At 34.0% G+C, this 20,109-nt stretch overlaps 2 protein-coding genes across 5 annotated transcripts; one reads left to right on the plus strand and one right to left on the minus strand.

Moving 5' to 3' along the window:
• Positions 1–2,965: 2,965 nt before the first annotated feature.
• LOC126726963 (transcription initiation factor IIF subunit alpha) lies at positions 2,966–16,177 on the plus strand. Of its 4 annotated transcripts, none has more exons than XM_050432395.1 (11): positions 2,966–3,143; positions 3,272–3,452; positions 3,984–4,142; positions 4,910–5,055; positions 6,464–6,834; positions 8,684–8,799; positions 10,074–10,208; positions 10,807–11,025; positions 11,172–11,384; positions 14,608–14,741; positions 15,958–16,177. In XM_050432395.1, exons 2-10 carry the CDS (start codon positions 3,282–3,284, stop codon positions 14,701–14,703), a joined length of 1,626 nt encoding a protein of 541 aa, XP_050288352.1. In that variant the 5' UTR covers positions 2,966–3,143; positions 3,272–3,281; the 3' UTR covers positions 14,704–14,741; positions 15,958–16,177. The 4 variants fall into 4 exon arrangements, with proteins under 4 accessions (XP_050288352.1, XP_050288353.1, XP_050288351.1 ...); XM_050432396.1 differs by lacking the exon at positions 15,958–16,177 and adding an exon at positions 14,872–15,221; XM_050432394.1 differs by lacking the exon at positions 15,958–16,177 and having other exon boundaries at positions 14,608–14,904.
• An 818-nt stretch (positions 16,178–16,995) lies between these two features.
• On the minus strand, positions 16,996–19,776 carry LOC126726964 (early nodulin-like protein 2). Its single transcript, XM_050432398.1, has 2 exons — positions 19,290–19,776; positions 16,996–17,425 (listed from the first exon to the last, which is right to left on the minus strand). Exons 1-2 carry the CDS (start codon positions 19,468–19,470, stop codon positions 17,049–17,051), a joined length of 558 nt encoding a protein of 185 aa, XP_050288355.1. The 5' UTR covers positions 19,471–19,776; the 3' UTR covers positions 16,996–17,048.
• Between the last annotated feature and the right edge of the window lie 333 nt (positions 19,777–20,109).

Raw genomic sequence — 20,109 nt, forward strand, 5'->3', positions numbered from 1 at the left:
ATGAGCAAGAAGTACAACCATGAGGTTGAGAAAATATAAGTCTTCATGTGAACTATATGTTCAATCGTATTTAAACTCTAATACTTTTTTTTATTAAATCGGCTCCCACCTACGAACACTTCTAATATTATTTAAAACTTAAAAGAGTGTTTCGGTGTTCGGTGAAGCAGCTAATTGGGGTGTGTTTGGATTCTTTGGAATGATTCTTTGGAGTACTCCATTAGTGGATGCATTAACACAAACGCAATAGGGAAAAGCAAATACATTATTTCCTTTTACTTTTCTATCTTCCATCCTCCATTCTCCAAGTTTTCAATTGTCTATACCAAACAAATCATAAAGAATTCCTTTTGTAGTAGTTTTGTACAAGTGAAAGATAGAACCACAACAAGAATTTCGAGTTTCATGAAACCATCTCATAAGACAATTTTTCATTTTGAACAAGTTGAACCCTCCCAACCAAAGCTATCACTTGCTAAGGAAGAAGATTTGATACTAACCAAGATAGCCTAAAGAGGGTGGCCAGTTCGGCTTCAATGGTTAAATCAAAAACCGGTGAAGAATATGAGGAGTGAAAACGACAAATTTACAATGCATAGAGCTTGCTTTGCAAACATTGTTTTGGTGAGCGAATCGGTATTTAGGAAGTATTAGGGAGAGGTTTTTGGCATGAAATTGTCCTAAAATCAGGTGATAGACTTATCCACTGGTCATTTGTCAAAACAACAGCTCCAAATTTGTAGGTGAATGGAATGTTGCTGAGTAACATTAAATATGATGGCTGGCTTATATATATAAAAATATATATATTTTATTTATTTAAGGAAAATCACTCTCTCTTAAGTTTTGAAATTCCCTTTTTTTTTTTTTTTTTTAGAAACAAAATGTCCATGTTAAGAAGTAACATTAATCAAATTGTACAATTGAACTTACTGTCTCCCAGAAAATTCATAATGAAAATTATTATATCGTTAAGTGGATGGATCAATCTTTTGCTCAATGCTATTAGTGTGTTCAATACTTACTCTCGAAAGAATCTCCCAATTATCATATTTAGGGACGCAAACAAAGCCTATGCATTGCATCGAATACTTGGAAGCAATTAGTTTTCCTCTGTGAAAGTTCAAAGTTTGGAATTCTCCTCGTACTAACATCATCAATATTAATTTTAACACAACTGTTAATAACCACGCAGTAATTCATAATGGGCGCTTCCTCCACTATTTTCATATCTAATACGGGTGCCCTTAAGGCATTTGTTAATTAATCATTTTAGAAAATTTTTTATTCCAATTTTTTGAGAAATACAAAAACCTATAATTTTTTTCCCCATAAAAAGTTTATAAATCAATACTTAGAGCATCCGTTAACTTTTCCCTTATTTATAAACTTGACTTTTGGGTTCCATGGTTTTCCAAGTTTAATTTGTTACATGCGGCTATTTGAAATCTTAATCAATGCTGGTTTGTGAGTTGTGACCATTAAATGTTTAGAGATTATAGTTGGCTTATGCATGTTTTTTACCCTTTCTCTTTCTACTCTCACTTATGAAGGGGTATGCATTTCAACCAATCAATTCAATAAATGATCTAATGGCAAAAGTCTTGTAGTTCAACTGGCATATATTTTCTGTTGTTTACAATAGAGACGTACATGATTCAAATATTCATTCTCTCATTGTAACTAGCGAATTATCATTTTTTTTAAAAATACCAATCCAACTCAACTTGAAGTCTTGGGTTTTTTTGTTGTTGTTGTTATTATGGTTTGATGGATTGAATTGAGTTCTAAATCTTTTTAAGAAGCTTGTGTTTGGTCAAATTTAGGTTAGTTCAATTTTCAATTTAGATCAACCTGATCTAACTAAAATTATTAATATATTTAAAACCTATTAATTTTTTTCAATTATAAAATGATATATATGTATTTTCAATTTATCAGTTTGATTTTTTAATGGATTTTTTAAACTTTCTTTTAATAATCAGTTTGATTTATTTTGGATTTTGAATTTTTTAAAAATAATTTAACTAGTATATTCTTATAACACTTAAAGAGGAAGATTCGAATCTTAGTTCCCCTAATAATAAAAAAACAAACTATGTCATTATACTAAAAATCTCTCGACAACTTAATTTATATATTTTAGTTTAATTTATTTTGATATTTTAAAACTTAACTTTGATAAAAATGAGTTGGGTTATAGATTTCTCAAGCCAAACAAGTTGGGTTGGTTTATTGCCCCTTTTCTTCTAGAGCTGAAGATTGCTTTAAGTTCTCTTTCTTGTTATTTATTTATTTTTTGGTTCAAAGGGATGATAATTATTTGTCCCATTTATTTGGTCTGTTGGGCTACTAGTTGTAATTGGGATGGGCCCCTGACCATCTCATCTCTTTTATCTTGACTTTTCTCTCTGGAAGATAGAGATAAGTGGAGACTGTCTTCTTCTTTTTTCTTTAATATATTATTATCAATACTTGAAAGAAAAAAAAAATTTGGGCTTGAGATAGCCCAATTTTAAAGAGGATTTTTTAATCAAAGTTGAAAATCTCTCGTCCCCCTTCCCCCACCGCCCCAGAGCAAAAAAGGAAAAAGAAAAAAATATAGTTCCAAACATGTTTGAAACTTTGAACTCTAATAACTAATAAAAAGATATCATATGTTATGCCATATGCAAATACATATATGCATTCATTTTTTTATTGGTAGTTGGGCTCTAAATATGTTTTGAGTTAAACTTTGTCCCACAAAATGTCCGATAAATCCTTGTGTGTTTGATTTTTTAAAAACTAAATAAATTTTCCTAAAAAGAAAAAAAAAAAAAAAATAGACATGGTGAACGACGTTCCGTCTAGAATTAAACGACGTGCAGTTCAAAAGGTCCAAAACATAGCGTTGCTCGATTTTGTTATGAAAAAAAAAAAAAAATCCGAATCTGCACACCGTCTTAACCTTTTTTTTTGTTTATAAATATAAAAACCACGCATTATTTTTTGGCACATGATCCATAATCTCCACCCAAAGACTCCCCAAGCTCTCTTCAAACGAATCGGATTGTCTGAAAAGCGACTCTTACAAACTAAACGGAACCGATTAAATATCTCTTTTAATCCCTAATTAAAATTCTCATACTTTGATCAGAAAGGTATAATAAAGTTTTGTTGATTAATACTAGTAATTCTTTATGAAACCCTAGCTTTTATACTTGAACCAATTAATACTAATTTTTCTGTTTGTTTCCCTGGAAAAAAAAAAAAATTTTAATTTTTGAAGGCGGCGGACCATGTCGTTCGATCTGCTGTTGAAGCCGTCGTGTAGTGGTTGCGGATCGACCACGGACTTGTACGGAAGCAATTGCAAGCACTTGACTCTGTGCTTGACCTGTGGCAAAACCATGGCCGAGAACCGTGGAAAGTGCTTCGAGTGCGGCACCACCGTCACTCGCTTGATTCGAGTTCAGTCTCTTTCTTTCTCTCTTATATATATGTATATGTTTGTGTCTATACATGTATGGTTTTCTTGTTCAATGCGTGTTTGTGTTCTTTTTTCCCTAGGCTCTGATTATCTTGTTGATTATGATTTTACTGTTCAATTTTACTGTGTTAATTGTTTAAAGAAAGCTTGTGGATGATTTAGCTATAACTAGGTTTTCTTGATTCTGAATTGAGATTCTTGTGAGAAATTTTCGCATTGTCAGTGATTCGAGTTTATGTGTAAATGCATAGTGAAATTTTACTTGGTGCCAGTTTGTGCAATTTCTTGCTTTTAGAGTAGGCGAAAGTAATTTTTCGGTTATCAAAACAAAAAATTGAACATGATAAAGTCTTTAGGTTTCTTTTTAAATATGTCTTGACCAGTGTATCCATGGTGTTTATAATCTTGTGTCTTTTTTTTTTTTTTTTTCAAGAAGTACTTTAGAGACTACGCGGTAGATTTGTTTTGTAAACCTAGAGTTTATGTGTTGTTTTACTTGTTTTTATTGTAGGAATATAATGTTCGTGCAAGTTCTAGCAACGACAAGAATTACTTTATTGGTAGATTTGTGACTGGGTTGCCAAATTTTTCAAAGAAGAAAAGTGCTGAGAATAAATGGTCTCTACATAAAGAAGGGCTTCAAGGACGCCAAGTTACTGATTCCTTGCGGGTATTTAATACGTCCTTACCTATTGCGTATGGTTTGTTTGTTTCTGCTCTTCATTTAAAGTTTTGGGAATTGAACTTCTCTGAATTATAGGGATTGCTGTAGTAATTCAATGTTGCTATTGTGGTAGACTGGTAGTGCCAAGTCTGATTTAGTTTAGAAATTAATTTCTCTCTCCATTATGAAGCTGGTTTTCGTTTTATTATTGAGTTTTAACTGATTCTAAGTTGTTTTGCGTATGAGTTCATTCAAAGTGAGTTGGACCATATGTATCTTTTTTTTTAATGCTTAAAAATATTTATATTAAAATGAGAAAAGATGAAGCTTGTCTTATAGGTTTCAGACAAGCTTAAATATTGGCAGGGGGCAAACAATATAGCAAAATGTACAATAAACAGCTATATTCAGTGCTGAAATGTCTGGGAAGACAGCATTGTAACATAGATAAAGACAGCACATTATTTCTTGAAAGAAATGCTAGTTTACATCTAAAATAGTTGAAACAAAACATTATGTTGAAAATTGAAGAAATAACTGTTATTCACAAGTTGCAAGTTCTCCACTGTAGTGGTACACATGCTGTGTTAAAATCTAAGATGGAACACCACATGTGGAAAAAAAAAAAAATGAATGTCCATACCTTGATGGTAAAGCAGATACTGTATGAAGTTTCATTTTCCTATTTAAAAGTCAGATCAAAATGTTCCTTTGCACTTCTCATTGGCTTCTTATCATGTATTCTTATATAAATTTATTATTGCATCACATAGGAGAAGTACAAGAATAAACCCTGGCTATTGGAGGACGAAACAGGGCAATTCCAGTTTCAAGGTCATCTTGAAGGTGCACAATCTGCTACGTATTACCTATTAATGATGCAAGGAAAGGAGTTCGTTGCTATCCCTGCTGGGTCTTGGTATGACCAAATATATACCAGAATTCTTGTCTATGTGATGATAACTGTTTTTTGTTTTGTTTTTTTTTAGGGGGGGTAGGCGGTGGTTTAAAGATCTTCTCATTTTTATTTGATTTGTCTTGTTAAAATATTAGTTGAAAATGTATGCTTAAATCATTCATTATAGACTAGCTTGTTCCATATCTTTGGGAAAGTAGGTATTTTAATTGTAGATTGAGGAAGATGCCCTTTGGAGACAAGTGATAGAGATGAAATATGGATGTGTGTGGGGGGGCTGGTGTACCAGATCTGTGAATGGCCCTTATGGTGTTGGTTTATGGAAAAATATCAGTCAGGGATGGCCTTTTTTCTCTCACCATATTCTGTATGATATTGGTGATGGGTCTAGAGTGAAGTTTTGGCAAGACCGGTGGTGTGTGGAGAGACATCTCTTGTTGTTAGATATCCGGACTTGTTCAGATTTTGCAGGAATAAGGATGTCAGTGTGGCTGAGCTTATGATGTCCACCAATGGTGTCCTCTTTTGGGATGTGAGATTCTTTAGGGGTGTGCATGATCGGGATCTAGAGGCTATGTTAGACTTCATGGAAACCATATATGGTTCTCCTATAAGGGGGCTAGGTGAGGATAAAATGTGTTGGATTCCTAGCAAAGATAAGGGTTTCTTGGTTAGTGATTATTATAGAATTTTAGTTGGCACCACTTTCTATGGTTTTCCTTGGAAAAGTATTTGGAAGCAGAAGATTCTCTCTAGAGTAGCTTTCTTTGTATGGACTGCTGCCTTAGGGAAATGCTTGATGATTGATAATTTACGAAAAAGGAAGGTGTGGATTTTGGATTGGTGCTACATGTGTAAGAGAAATGGTGAATCGGTTGACTATCTATTCCTTCATTTTCCTTTTGCTATGGATCTATGGTCTATGGTTTTGGGTCTTTTTATAGTATCTTGGGTTATGCCGCACACTGTTTTGGGGCTGTTACAATGTTGGCAAGGCAGCTTTGGTCGTCATCAAAATGGTTATATTTGGTCCATCATTCCTCATTGCTTATTGTGGTGTCTTTGGAGGGAGAGAAATAGTAGATGTTTTGAAGATATTGAGAGATCTATTCCGGTCCTCAACCTACTCTTTTTTAGAACTTTAAGGGATTGGTTGTTTGCTTTGCAAAAACAATCATTCCCTTCTTTTATTGATTTCCTAGACTCTTGCAATTTTTGTATTTGATTTCTTATCCCTTGTTCACTCCCTGTGCACTAGGGTGTTCCTTTTTTTATCAAAATATCTTATTACTTATCAAAAAAAAAAAAGGTATTTTAATTGTAAATTGTAGAGTTAACTTTTTTTTTTTTTTTTTTTTTTTTTTTTTTTTTTTTGTGTTTGTGATGGTTGTTTGGTCTGTTCAATCTTTAGGTACAACTTTAACAAGGTTGCACAGTATAAGCAACTTACGCTGGAGGAAGCAGAAGAAAAGATGAAGAATAGGAAAAAGACTGCTGATGGATATGAAAGATGGATGATGAAAGCTGCAAATAATGGAGCTGCTGCATTTGGTGAAGTGGAGAGGTTTGATGACAAGGAGAGTGGTGTGGCTGGTGGGAGGGGACGTAAAAAAACAACTGGTGATGAAGAAGAAGGTAATGTTTCAGATAAAGGGGAGGAGGATGAAGAAGAAGAGGCAGCAAGGAAGAATCGATTGGGACTCAACAAAAGAGAAGGTGACGATGATGAGGAAGGTCCAAGGGGTGGTGATCTTGATTTGGATGATGATGATATTGAAAAGGGTAAGCAGTTTTCTTTACAGTACATTGTTCTCCATTTAAAGAAGACATTGCCATGGATTATTTTCTTCATTTCATGTGAATTTGTATTAATGGAACCCAATTGATTTAATTCATGTCAAGAGACTCGAAAGACTGTTCAGACGAGTTTGGAGACTGTCCTCTCCAGGGGAATATAACAGAAAACTAGTAGAGATGTTAGGGGCTTATTTGGTAGCAGTTTTTAAAAAGTGTTCTAAAAACACTAAGAAACTGTTTTCGATATTGAAAAAAAAAATTGTTAAACTAAAAAATTTCTTTCAAAATATGTAACTCAAAAAGGTTAAAGAAAATAAAAACTGAAAGCTTTTTGGTAAAGACAAACTCAAAAACAGTTTATTTATTTATTTATTTAATTGCAAGCCTTTGACAGGCAATACCCTCCAGACACACAAAGCCAATCTGCTGGCCATGGAAAACCCACCCATGGCTGGCAAACTCAACGCACACATGCACTCACACATCAACAACAAATCAACACAATCACAATCCAATCTGCCAGCGTGCACAAAACAACCCAAAGCTTACCCAAATCCATTCAAGCCATGAACCATCCAACCCTACATATTTTGAACCTCCTTTCCAAGCACCAGTCTGGTCAAGCCCTTCAACCTAGCATTCCCGAGATCCCTGGCCACATTCAACCTAAAAATGTACACAACAAATCAACGCAATCACAATCCAGTCTGCCAGTGTGCACAAAACAAGCCAAAGCTTACCCAAATCCATTCAAGCCATGAACTGGTCAACTACTCAGCTTTTGAACCTCCTTTCCAAGCACTGGTCTGGTCAAGCCCTTCAACCTAGCATTCCTGAGATCCCTGGCCACATCAACCTATACCTTTTTGATTTTTTTAAATAGTATTCTTTTTAGAAAGGAACTTGATTCCTTAGTATCCATTGGCATCTATGGTTTCAAGATATGACTGTAGATGGCATTTGGGGTGTTAAAATACCTTGGAAAGTGGCAATTTTTTTGGCTAGCCAACTGCTTTGGGTAAAATCTTGAAAGCTGACAACCTTAGGTGGAGGGGTATATAATTGTGGATAGGTTCTGCCTGTGCAAGGATAGTGTTGAACAGTGGACCATGTTCTGCATTGTATAGGAAATTATGCTCATTAGCCTTATTATTATTTGGTTGCTGTGAGTATGCATGGGACTGTGGGGGAGATGCTTGCATGTTAGGAAGGAAATTTTGGTTGTCACAAGAGTGGTTTGATTCAATCTACCACCTATTTAAAAAGTTAAAAATCCCATGTGTTGGGCCCCACTTATCAAGGAGGAGTCTAGGTCCACAATAGAGGGGGAGTGTTAAATGATTAATTCACCCTTTCCTAATAGCTTAAGCTTTTAGGAAAATTGGTAATTTATTAGTTTTCTATAGCATTGTACTCATAACCTTGAAGAAAGTGCATGTCATCATTGGGTTGCCTTTTGTACTGCACTGATTTTATGGTATTTCTTGTAAATTCATCTTTAATGTGGAATGAGGCAAAAGCATGAAAAGATGGGTCTTAAGTTTTGGGGAATATCATCTACGAATTTTCATAATGTTAGGTGATTCTTTCTCGTGTTAAGAATGCTTTGTTCTGATAAGAATTGAAAACACATGATGACTTCTACAATTAATAATTATATCTGCTTTTATGGTAAATCTTTTTTTTTTTTTTTTTTTTTTTTGGCGGATAATTCAATAGTTGGAGGGGGGATTTGACCCTCAACATCTCCACTTGAAACGCCAGGAAGTGCTAGTTGAGCTATAAGGCTCTTGGCCTTTTCTTTGAATCTAATGTATGCATCAATATTTATCAGGTGATGATTGGGAGCATGAAGAAATTTTCACTGATGATGATGAAGCAGTTGGTAATGATCCTGAGGAAAGAGAAGAATTGGCCCCTGAAGTTCCTGCTCCTCCAGAAATTAAGCAGGTGTGTGTACTTCTATAACAGGCAAATTTGGGTTAAACCCTAATGAAATTAATTTTTTTGATAAGTTCAGGAGGACATGAAGTAAAAATCTACCCTAATGGAAATTATTTGAATTGAAGAAAGTACTTTGTAAACATTTACTTTGCATGAAGCCTTATTAACTAATGTAAACAATATACTTCTCAATTTCTGAGCTGAGCTATTTATATGAGTTGCCATGCATTCTTACAATAGTAGGGGAAGCGCAGGTTTCTTAATAGCTAGAATTTCCGGAAGGCAGGTAGCATGTAGACTATTAAGCAAACTATCTACTAAAGGATGGAATTGCAACTTAACTCAACTAAGACTAAATCTTAACCAATTAAGGGTGCATCTCATTCTAAAATACATTCTGTTGTTAAAGCTGCCTGTCTATTAATGTCTGTAGCATGCAAGATATATTTTTTGAGTGTGTTTTTTTTTTAAGCAACAAAACTTTATGAAAGAAAGAAGAGGCCCAAGTACTCATGGAGTATACTATGGGAACAGCACAATGAAGTTCTGATGTTACAGTGGTCTATTAGATCTAAAAGAGAAATAAAAGAAAATGATCCCAAAGCTAGAGTCCAATCAGACAAAGATTCAAAGAAAAGCAACCTAAGATCGAGAGTAGTACTTTCACATACCTCAAAACTTCTAGCAGTTATTTCGCTCCTGCCAAATATGCAATATTATACACTTCCACCAACAATAGGCCTTATATTCTATTTTCATCTTTTTGTTTGAATACAGTTTCCTACTACAGTGTCTTGATATGATCTGTAGATAAGTAGAAACTAATTCCCATGGGAATTATCTTCCGAAAATTGTAGGCTCATTATGCCTTTTGATAACTATTTGCTAAAAAAAATGGTTGGTGGTATGTTTGGCAATTGATTTGTGAGATATATTCACAGCAATTAGAACTTTGTTGAAGTTCAAAAATTGTGCAAGTGTTCCATATTGCGTAGTCATATAGTGTTGGGCCTATAGCATCCCGCAAAATTAGTGCCTCCAATACTGCTACACATTCTTACTTACTCATGGTTCCTAATTTTTTCTTGAGATTTAGCTAATTATTGTTGATGTTTTATATAGCTGTTTTAACTTCTTCAATTTTGTGTTTCTGGTACTAGCAGTAGTACTTATGTCTCGTGCTTTGCCCAGTGCATGTTGATATCCAAAGTTGTGGCTTCTTCAATCTGAACACTAGACAAATTGTCAAAATGATAAAATCTATTTACATGTTCTTGCAGGATGAAGAGGACGAGGATGAAGATAATGAAGAAGAGGGTGGACTGAGTAAATCTGGAAAAGAGTTGAAGAAGCTACTTGGGCGAACTGGTGGGCTGAATGATTCAGATGCTGAGGATGATGATGATGATGAGGATGTAAGTTCAGTTTGATTCTTAATTGCAGTACCTTGCTATGTTAACAACTTATGTTTATTATTCACACTTCTTTGTGATCCATATTATGATAGATGTTGTCTAACTGTACCAAGGTTTTTATTTGATTTTCATACCATTTAGTTCATTTTTGGAATGGTGATGTGGCATTATATTTTCTTTTTAGGAGTGTGAAGTCAGTGACTTGGTTTCTTGTTCTTGGACATTGATAAGACTCACATGTACATTGATTGAATCCCCTTTAAAAGAATGGCTTGCAATGTTTATTAAGAATGCCAACGTTATATGTGTGTTAAGAAATAGGAAAATGTTGTTATGGGTTGTACACTTGAGTGTTATGGGCGGTACCTTTCTAGGAGATTCCTAAGGTGCCAGCGTCTCCACCAGCTGTTACAATCTGGAATATGCCTTGTTGTAAACTTCCTATATATAAGTAATGAATAGTGAAAAGGGCTGTGATTCAAGCATTAATGCACCTTTTTCATGATTATTAATCCTTTCCTTTCCAACAATGTGTTCTAAATTTGACTGCACTTGTTTTCCTCTCTATTGATGGAGTGTTTTCTTTTGGTTTGTCCAGATCGATGATGATATTGGCCTTTCCCCTGTGCTGGCTCCAAAGCAGAAGGATGCACCTAAAGAGGAACCTGCTGAAAACAGTCCTTTAAAAACGGCGCCTTCTGGACCTGCTAAGGGAACCCCATCTAGCTCCAAGTCTTCGAAGTCTAAGAGAAAATTGAATGGGGATGATGCAAAAGCAACAAATGGTGCACCTCCAAAGAAGGTGAAGACAGAAAATGTAGGACATTATTTTCCCTGAACTTGATTTACTTGCATCAAGTTTGTGTTCAATGCAAAGGATTTAGTTCCCTATGATAAGGGCTCCCTAAATGTGGTAATGTTTTGATAAAATCATTTTAATATATATTTTTTTTCTGGAATCAGGAACTAAAATCTTCTGTAAAAGAAGAAAATGTTCCTACTTCTAAAAGTACTGTGCCTTCAAAAGGAACACCATCATCATCATCAAAATCTGCTTCAACATCATCTGCTGGGCCTGTCACTGAAGACGAAATCAGGGCTGTTTTAATGCAAAAGACACCAGTGACAACTCAGGATCTTGTTGCTAATTTTAAGGCAAGATTAAGATCACCAGAGGTATGCTCTTTAACAGCATTTTAAAACTCTTACTGGATGGGGTTGTTTGACTGGGCAATGCTATTCGGCTCTTTTTTAATTTTTTTTTTTAATTTTAGGGATTGAAATCGCTCAACATGTAAACCTTAGGCATGAACAGTGTATTTTGGCCAAAAATGAATGACTTTTTAATTAATAAATATCAAACTCAAGTGGTACTACCGTATCGAAGTTGTTAACAACCTTAAGAAATGCTGCCAACTCATCCGGGGATCACCTATACCTTGATATCCTCAATGTTATTGGTTGGATCAAGGGCTTTCACCCTTGTTCCCTCCTCTCTCCCTCTCACGGGAGGGTATCTTGTGTGCTGGGCCTGGGCATATGAGACATCTCTCTTATTGACATGTGGGTCCCACATTTCAGTAAGAGAGAAGTCTCATACCCCTAGCGCATTTGAAAATTTCTCCTCCCTCCCTCTCAATGGAATTAATTTCGTAAAAGGACAAGTTTTTGGATAGATCTTTTTATTGATTTTGTTTTCTTAACTACAAAATACTTCGAATTTAGAATTGAGAAATATATATTATTGTTTCTTTTCAATTCTGTAATTTTCCTAGTTAATTTACTAATTTCAGTTTTAAGAATAAAAATTTAAAAATAATAATAAAGAAAATGTAGGCTTATTGTGTACTTTTTTTCATTTATACTTATCAACGGTCAACATTGAATAGACGTACGTTTTATTTTTGTGTATTAATTTATATTTGAATGTTTGTATGATTATCATTATTAAGCAGTCACATAAGTTTGGAAAATCCTAGTTCCGTCCGGCTTAGGCTGTGGTGACTGGTTTTTTTTGTTGACTTAAGAGCTTTTAATCAGCCCAAACCAACTCAGTTGCCTCTTTATTATTACTATTATTTAAAAAAAATATTAGTTGTTGCTGGTGGAGGAAGCTTTACCCACAAACCTGCACGTTTTGAGACTCATGCATGGACCCACAAGCAATGGCAGAGCTAGGATTTAAGTTGAAGGGGGGGGGGGGGGGGGGAATTTATAAGTAACTCACAATTATGGCTCGACACAAATTTGAAAAATTAAAATTTATTCAGTTGAATATTAAATAATATTTTTCTTACCTATAAAAAAAAAATATTAAAGAATATTTTAATGAAATTATATATTTTTTTTAAAAACCTTCATGAGAAGAAAGTATATTCATTTTGTTGTATTTATCTATTTAGCTTTTACTCACTTTTTTGGAGAAACAAACACATATAAGGAAGAGGGAAAGTGAAAGACTTTTGCTCACAAGCATCAATTTTCAAAGTAAAAAATCGAGTTATGAATGAAATGATATGCAATTTTATGTAATTTTGGTTAATGAAGACTTATAAAATGCTCAAATTATAATGTGTGAAACTATAATATAATATTTATTATATAGTTAGCTTCAAATTCCCAGCAACATGGTTACATGCATTCTATTACAACACTATGCTTGCGTGTCAAGCCAACAATTTTATATAGGCTACACTCTATAGCACTCAACCAAAAATAAACCCATTAGAAATCGTCCTTGGGCCTTTATAACTCCACTATGCCTGGTTATTAAATCTCCATAGTCCAAGCTTCGTCAAAGTCCCTGGTAACTGAATAATATACTTCATCTTCTATTGATAGCTTATGATACACATGAAGCTTTTGTCCAAGGCATGCTAGTGGAGGATTGAGGACATGAAAGTACTCTTGGTTCATTTAGAAATTAGGAGCTATGCTCTGTTTCAAGACCAAGAAACTAAGTGGCATTTAAATTAGCTAAATTTTCATGAAGTGTGAGTGAAGAAAGGTTTTGTCTAGGTGAGGTTCCTCAGCAGTTAAGGGATATAGTTTTGATTAATGTTCAATTATCTAATTGGATAGGCACTACTTTTTGTTACCCAAATATAAAGTAGGTAGGAGGTTGTATTAAGTATGTGTTAAGGTGTTTTTTGTGCGGGCCAGGGGGTGGGGGGGGGGGGGGGGCAATTGCCCCCTCTTGGCCCCCCTTGGCTCCGCCCCTGCTCACTGCGCATATGCCATTTATTTTTTGTAATAGTATTAATTTTGTTACATCTATCTATACGTAATATAAAATGAAAATTTTTGGCCTTTTGTTGACCTCTAATGTTTGCACACAGGTTTTTGGAAATCCACATCTTTTCATGTCATTAATCTATTATATATCTTTTATTGAGTTTAAATTTCATGGGGATTCCCTATTAAGCCTCTTATATTTACATCTCCATTAGAATCTTGTCACATCATATTTTCTTTAAATTGTAGAATAGATCATATACAAATACAATCATATTGATTGTTTGTTAATAATTACCATTAATAATCAAATTTCATATTTAGAAAAACATAAACAGAAATAGAAGTTCATATTTTGTTCATTTATTGAATTTTCCCATCCATGGCACAAATAATTGACTAGTTTCATGTATTTTGAGACCTTTGTTCCCAAATTCAACACAATTGATGACCATCGATGTTGCATAAATGTTATGTGAATATACATAAAATTTTTATACAAAAGTTAATAAATATAGAATTGACTTTTATTTTTATTTTTTTATTTTATGTAAATATATATTGTTAGTCCCCATTTGTTATTACTTTTTTTTGGCAATCTATTCTGCCAGTATTTACTGTTTTTTCTTTAATTAATAATTAAGTAATTATGACATCATGCTTTGATCTTGTTCAACTCCTTGATCTCTCATGTATTTTGGGTGTTGAAACAGTGTATCTCTCACATATTTTGGGTATTGAAACAGTGTGTTCATGTATTTTGGGTTTCGAAACAGTGTGGTTTTTGAAACGTTGCTCTTTTGTATTGTGTAGAATGATTTTAGGTATGGTTTTTGATTTTCTTTATCCATGGGAATGATTTTTGGTCCTTGATGTGAGGATTATTTGTGGCATGTATCTGTAGAATTTATGATTTTGTGGTGCTTGCTGCACAAACCATTTTACCTGATCTTTTAGAGCCTAGATGACCTCATATAATAAGGGGCAAAAAAAGATCTGACATAATACAGAACAAAGACATATATTTTGGTGACGTGTTTTTCTTTTAATCATGGCATGTTTTTGTTAGAAGAGTAATGAGTTACAACATGTTTTCTCAAAGGAGTACTTGACAATTTTTTAAAATGGATGAAATGTATTCTGATTTCTTATGCATATGATGCAGGACAAGAACGCATTTGCTGCCATCCTGAGGAAAATTTCTAAGATACAGAAGTCAAATGGATCCAAGTCTAACTATGTTGTTTTGAGAGAGAAATGATTGGATCCATCCATGTACATCTGCTTTTAAGTGAGCTGGTATTCGCCCCTTCCTCCTACCCCAACTACTTTAACAATCTCTTAAATGTGTTCTTAATTCTTCTATATATGGTGGAGGATAAACAAAAACTTTTGCAGATATTCTGACGAAAATTTCTAAGATATACAGGACAAATGGATATGACTGTTGTTTTGAGCGAGAGATGATTGAGTCCATTTGCTTTTCGTTGCTTCCCACCAGCCAATTTCCCCAAATCCAACAATGTCATTTCTAACAAAACCCTATCCGGCTATCACAACCTTCCTCACCCCTTTCTCCAAAAAAAAAAAAAAAAAAAAAAAAAAATCCTAGTCAATAGTCATGCAAGGAGGTTGTTTTGTATAAGATCCATTTTAGAATCAAAAGTTGTGTCAAAATTATGGAGGATAAATATTGGGTTACTTTGTACTGATATATGATATCTCGGATCTGTATGCATTTACAAAACTGTAAAGGTGGAGCCTAATGAGCTTTGGATAGCATGTGTTTTTAGTTTTCAGTATTTTCATTTTCAAATTCTATGAAAAATCAAAATTAAACAAGAAGTTTTGTTTTGTTTATTTTGTTTAACTTTTGACTATATATAAAAAGGAAGCATATATTGTAAGTTCCCTCAGCCCAGCTTCTTCAAAAACCAGCCTAAAGCCCAATACACATAACAAAGGCTATCGGCAGTAGCTGACAATGCAATTGAAAATTTTATTCTCAAAAAAAACCTGAAATTGAGATACAACAAAGTAGAATCACAAACACAAGTATCAGCTACAATCCAGATGGATAAGGTGTTGGATCATTGGAGGATCACATCCCTTCCAAACTTGAAATCTTCACTTTTCTCTTGCTGAGGAGAAGATAAAGTTAATTGCTACAACTTTAATTTAATTCCTTTAACCAAAAAAAAAAGAAAAAAAACCTTAATTTAATCTCGAAAAGAGTGATAATGACAATGTGCGACTGTCGCCCTCGGAAACTTGGGTAAGGTAGGAGGAGGGCTAATTCGAGATCACAAGGGTGATTGGATAAGAGGCTATGCAAGAGCTCTTGGCAGTACCAGCAGTTTTATGGCGTAGCTATGGGTCTAAGGGACGGCCTAGCCACTGCCAAAGAGCTTGGCTTAAATAATCTGATTGTGGAAATGGATGCCTTGAGTGTGGTGATACTGATGAAAAATAAATATTCTAATTTGTTAATGGAACTTCTGTTATTTGATTGCAGGAACCTTTTGAAATCTATTCCCAACAAGTGGATAGTGCACACATTTCATGAAGCCAATCAATGTGTGGATGTGCTGGCCAAATTTGGGGGAGCTCCATTTTTGCTTTTGTTGTTTTTTTGAATCTACCGTTATTGGTGGCAAGTCTCTTGACTGCTGATAAAAATATTGTAGTTTGTAACAGACTTGTTGACTCTTAATCCATCAAATTATTATGGTTAATCCAAAAAAGAAAAAAAAAAAAAAAAGACAATGCGCAATTGTCTAGAGTCTATTGCTACCTTCAGTAATAACTAATAAAATAAAATAAAATAAAATTAATGTGGTGTATTTTCTCATTAAATTCAGCTGAACTTTGTCCCTAGGGAACGGGGGCAAAAGAAAGAATAAGGAAAAGGGTCTTTCTTTGTGCGCAACGTTGAACTCATAATCTAATACAATAGCCCTTGGAATATAGTGCCTTTATTTGAAAATTATATCACCTTAGGATGGCCTTTGTCTTCAAAGAAATAGACAATTTATCAAAAAAAGAAAAAAAAGAAAAAAGAAATAGACAATTTCCAGTATTTATTCTTTAGTAGTCAATAGAGAGCGGCTCAACATTTTTATTTAATATGATTTAAATTGGATTCAATATTTTTTACATGCCCACTAGTGTCTAGTGACACTCGACCTAAGCGGTGGGATTACCATTTTTTTTAAGTAAATACTAACACTCGAGGATATTCAAATCTCCCAAGTAATCTATAATAAGAGTGAAGACTTTCGGTTGGAGCACTAAAAACCATTCTAACAATAAATTATGTCTTAAATATTAATCACATAAAGTCGTACAAAATTAAGACAATATATTATCATGCATATAATTGTAAACAATTGCAAGCTGTAGGGGCTGAATATTTTTATCATATTACATAATTCATAACAAGCCCAATCCAAACACAACCACTACAAGTACTATTTTAAAAATACCACATAATAACAAGTCCAAAAAAAGTCATTTTTTTCTTTCTTTAACCAATACCCATAAAACTAGTGACTCAAAAACTAGAATTACTGTGGATAAAAAGATAAAGATATTTCATATTTGTGTCTAGGCACCAATAGCATAGCAAAGGAACCCAAATGCCAAGAGGATGGAGCTTCCAATGAGATGGGCCGAACCGGAAGGAGTTGTGGGCCCAGAAGCAAGAGCCGACACATAGCCATTGGAGGCCTTAGACTCTGATGCAGCTATTTTTTGGAAATCATCAGGTGTTCCCTGAGGCAGCACCTCCACGTGTAACTTCAGGCCGTTCTTGCAGCTGTCTGGCTTGCTGCTCACGAAGTAGCGGATCCCTTCCCCGTCCAATGAGATGCTATCCAAGCCGTCCGTGTACATTCTGATTGGATTGCTGATATCGCACGACAAGTATTCATCCTGCTGTTTCACCTCAACGATGCTCTCTAGTCCTGCGGAGTATGTGAACCCTGCCCATGCACAGCACAACTTCCATTTCATTTAAAGATGTGCTCATAATAATAATACTAATAATAATAATAAATAAATAAATAAAATCAAAGCCAATGAAACTCTTTATGTTTTTCAATTATTTTAATTTCTTTTAAAAAGGTAATAATCTAGTTTATGATTATGCTAAATACTTATTTCACAATTTTTTTGCCACAATTATGTGATTGAAAAAAAGTGTAAGTAGTGAAAGAAAAATAGTGAGCTCATGAGTAAGGGTACGTTTGGTACGCTGGAGTTACGCTGTAATAACTCCTGTAATGGAATAGTTATTCATGTGTAATATCAATTCGGTCATTTGGTTGCATCTTTATTATATGGATTAGTTATTACATTGTAATAATTATTCTTTAAATTGAAGAATAGCTATTCCTCTTTAAAATGGATGTAACAGTTATTCCTTAGTGTATATAATAGATTTTAAAATTAATATATTTCAAAAAATATAAAGTTTCCTTATACATCATCTTTTACAAGTTTTCCATATGTAACAACCAAATTTATGAATAGTAATAGTTATTTCATTACAATGTCTTCTATTCCCAGTAATAAAAATTACTATTCCTAATATAATCTACATTTAATGTACCAAACGTACCTTAAGTGATAGTAATTACGTGCCCTAAATTAACTTCTCTATGTCACCTTTTTCTCAATGAATGATAGTTATTGACCTTCTGTTTTTACTTCTGAACTAAGTAAAGGCCTCTGCCCTTTCTTGTAGTGAAAAAAAAAAAAATAGTGAGCCATAAGTAAGTGATAGCAGTTATGTGCCATAAATTAACTTCTCTATGTCACAATGGTAGTTGTTGACCTTCTGTTTTTACTTCTGAACTAAGAAAAGGCCTCTACCCTTTCTTGTAGTGAAAAAAAAATAAGAGTAAGCGATAGCAGTTACGTGCCCTAAATTAACTTCACTGTGTCACCTTTTTTTCGTTGAATGGTAGCTATTGACCTTCTGTTTTTACTTCTGAACTAAGAAAAGGCCTCTGCCCTTTCTTTTAATAATTTAACTAATACTGTAAGTAACACTAAAACTTTTTCTTTTTCTTTTTTATATTTTACGCTCTGTTTGTTTTAGCAACGATGTTTTCTAGAAAATGAGTCATTTTTCAAGAAGCATTTTCTATAAAACGATCTCATTTTCTAATGTTTGGTAACAACTTTAAATAATTTGAAAAACAACCTTCTAACTTCCCTAATTTAGCTTGCTGTCAGATAGAGTTGTTTTTCAAAAAAAAAAAATAATGGAAAACAATCTCTAAAAATAAGTTATACTTTTTATGTTGACCAAAAATAGTTTTCCTTTTACTCATCTTTTTTTATGTTACCAAACAATGAAAAACACGGAAAACTATCTTTACATAAAGTTTTCCATCAAAATAAACGGAGCGTTAAATAGTAAAAAATACAAGTTTAAGGTAAAGCTGAAAGCATCTAAATTTTCATTGTGAGGAGGATATTCATTCAACAAGTGGCTTACAATTGAGTGGACAAGACGAGAGTGCTCGATTTGCCGTTGGATTATTGTTTTTTTGGAAATTAGTATAAGATTGACAAATGAAAGTAGACCAGCTGGCTAAATTGAAAATGAAATTTGTGAGGAACCCTTTGTTTGGTTGGTAAGAAAATTTAATTTTTCTTTAATGGGACTCACAAGGGAAGCAATGCCAAAAGCAAAAAAAGCACGAGAAAACAAGTGCAACTAATTTTTTTCCAGACCTACCACAGCAATAACATACAATATAGTATATACTATAATACTACTATATAGTATTTTAATTAAAATCAGAGAAAATTAAAAGTACAGTAGAGGGGTCTTACAGATTTTGTCTCCGACCCTGAAGATTCTGCCGGAGCACCAAGAAGAGAGATTGGTAGCTGGGTCCCACCCACGGTCACCGCCGACCACATGGTGCACTTGGGCTTCAACCCATTTGCCTTCAAGGCTCACAGAGACGATCATAACCAAAGCAACAGCCACAATATTCTTCAACCCAGCCATTATTATGACCACAAAACCCAAAACAGTTTTGGCTTTTCCCTCTCTATAGCTTTTAAAATGGCAAATCAAAGGAAATAAAAGAGAGATGGAGTAGAGGCAAAGCAAAAGCGTATCTTTCTCTTTTTAGTTTGTAGCTCACTAGTCACTAGTATAGCACTTAGCAACGCCTTTCCAAGCAGCTTCCTTTCCTAAACCTACACGAAAGCCAAGGACTTTAGTGACTTGTGTGTGGGTGCTAAACTACGCACGTATATCATTCACTCTTTGGATTTGTTGGCATATTTATTCTCGTACTAGGATAGTAGGCCATGTTATTATATATGTGTTGACAAAGGATATTCACAATGAGTACCGTACCGCCAAACTGGGCGCCACATAGGAAAATGGTTGGTCCATAGTGGCCGACAATTAATAACTTATTCAGAGTTTATTATATAGAATAGTTGTAATAAAAGTTGTGAAATTCTAATATCACAATCTAAATCACAATATTTTTGTCATTATTGTTTACATCTCAAACTGTGAGTAGCTGAGAAAAGATAGTAGGTTTATATAAAAATGACAGACAACCAGTTCCAGTCTATCGCACAGGAAAGTTGCAACATTTTATATTGTTTAGAATTACTATTAGTTTATTTA

Source organism: Quercus robur, chromosome 5, assembly GCF_932294415.1.
Source record: "Quercus robur chromosome 5, dhQueRobu3.1, whole genome shotgun sequence".
In the NCBI taxonomy this organism is placed as follows: domain Eukaryota; kingdom Viridiplantae; phylum Streptophyta; class Magnoliopsida; order Fagales; family Fagaceae; genus Quercus; species Quercus robur.

Coding starts and splice junctions, on each gene's coding strand:
- LOC126726963 (XM_050432395.1), top strand. CDS start 3,282: ATGTCGTTCGATCTGCTGTTGAAGCCGTCGTGTAGTGGTTGCGGATCG. Junction 10,209..10,806: donor ATGATGATGATGATGAGGAT/GTAAGTTCAGTT, acceptor TGGTTTGTCCAG/ATCGATGATGATATTGGCCT. Junction 11,026..11,171: donor AGAAGGTGAAGACAGAAAAT/GTAGGACATTAT, acceptor TTCTGGAATCAG/GAACTAAAATCTTCTGTAAA.
- LOC126726964 (XM_050432398.1), bottom strand. CDS start 19,470: ATGGCTGGGTTGAAGAATATTGTGGCTGTTGCTTTGGTTATGATCGTC. Junction 17,426..19,289: donor CAGGGTCGGAGACAAAATCT/GTAAGACCCCTC, acceptor GTGCATGGGCAG/GGTTCACATACTCCGCAGGA.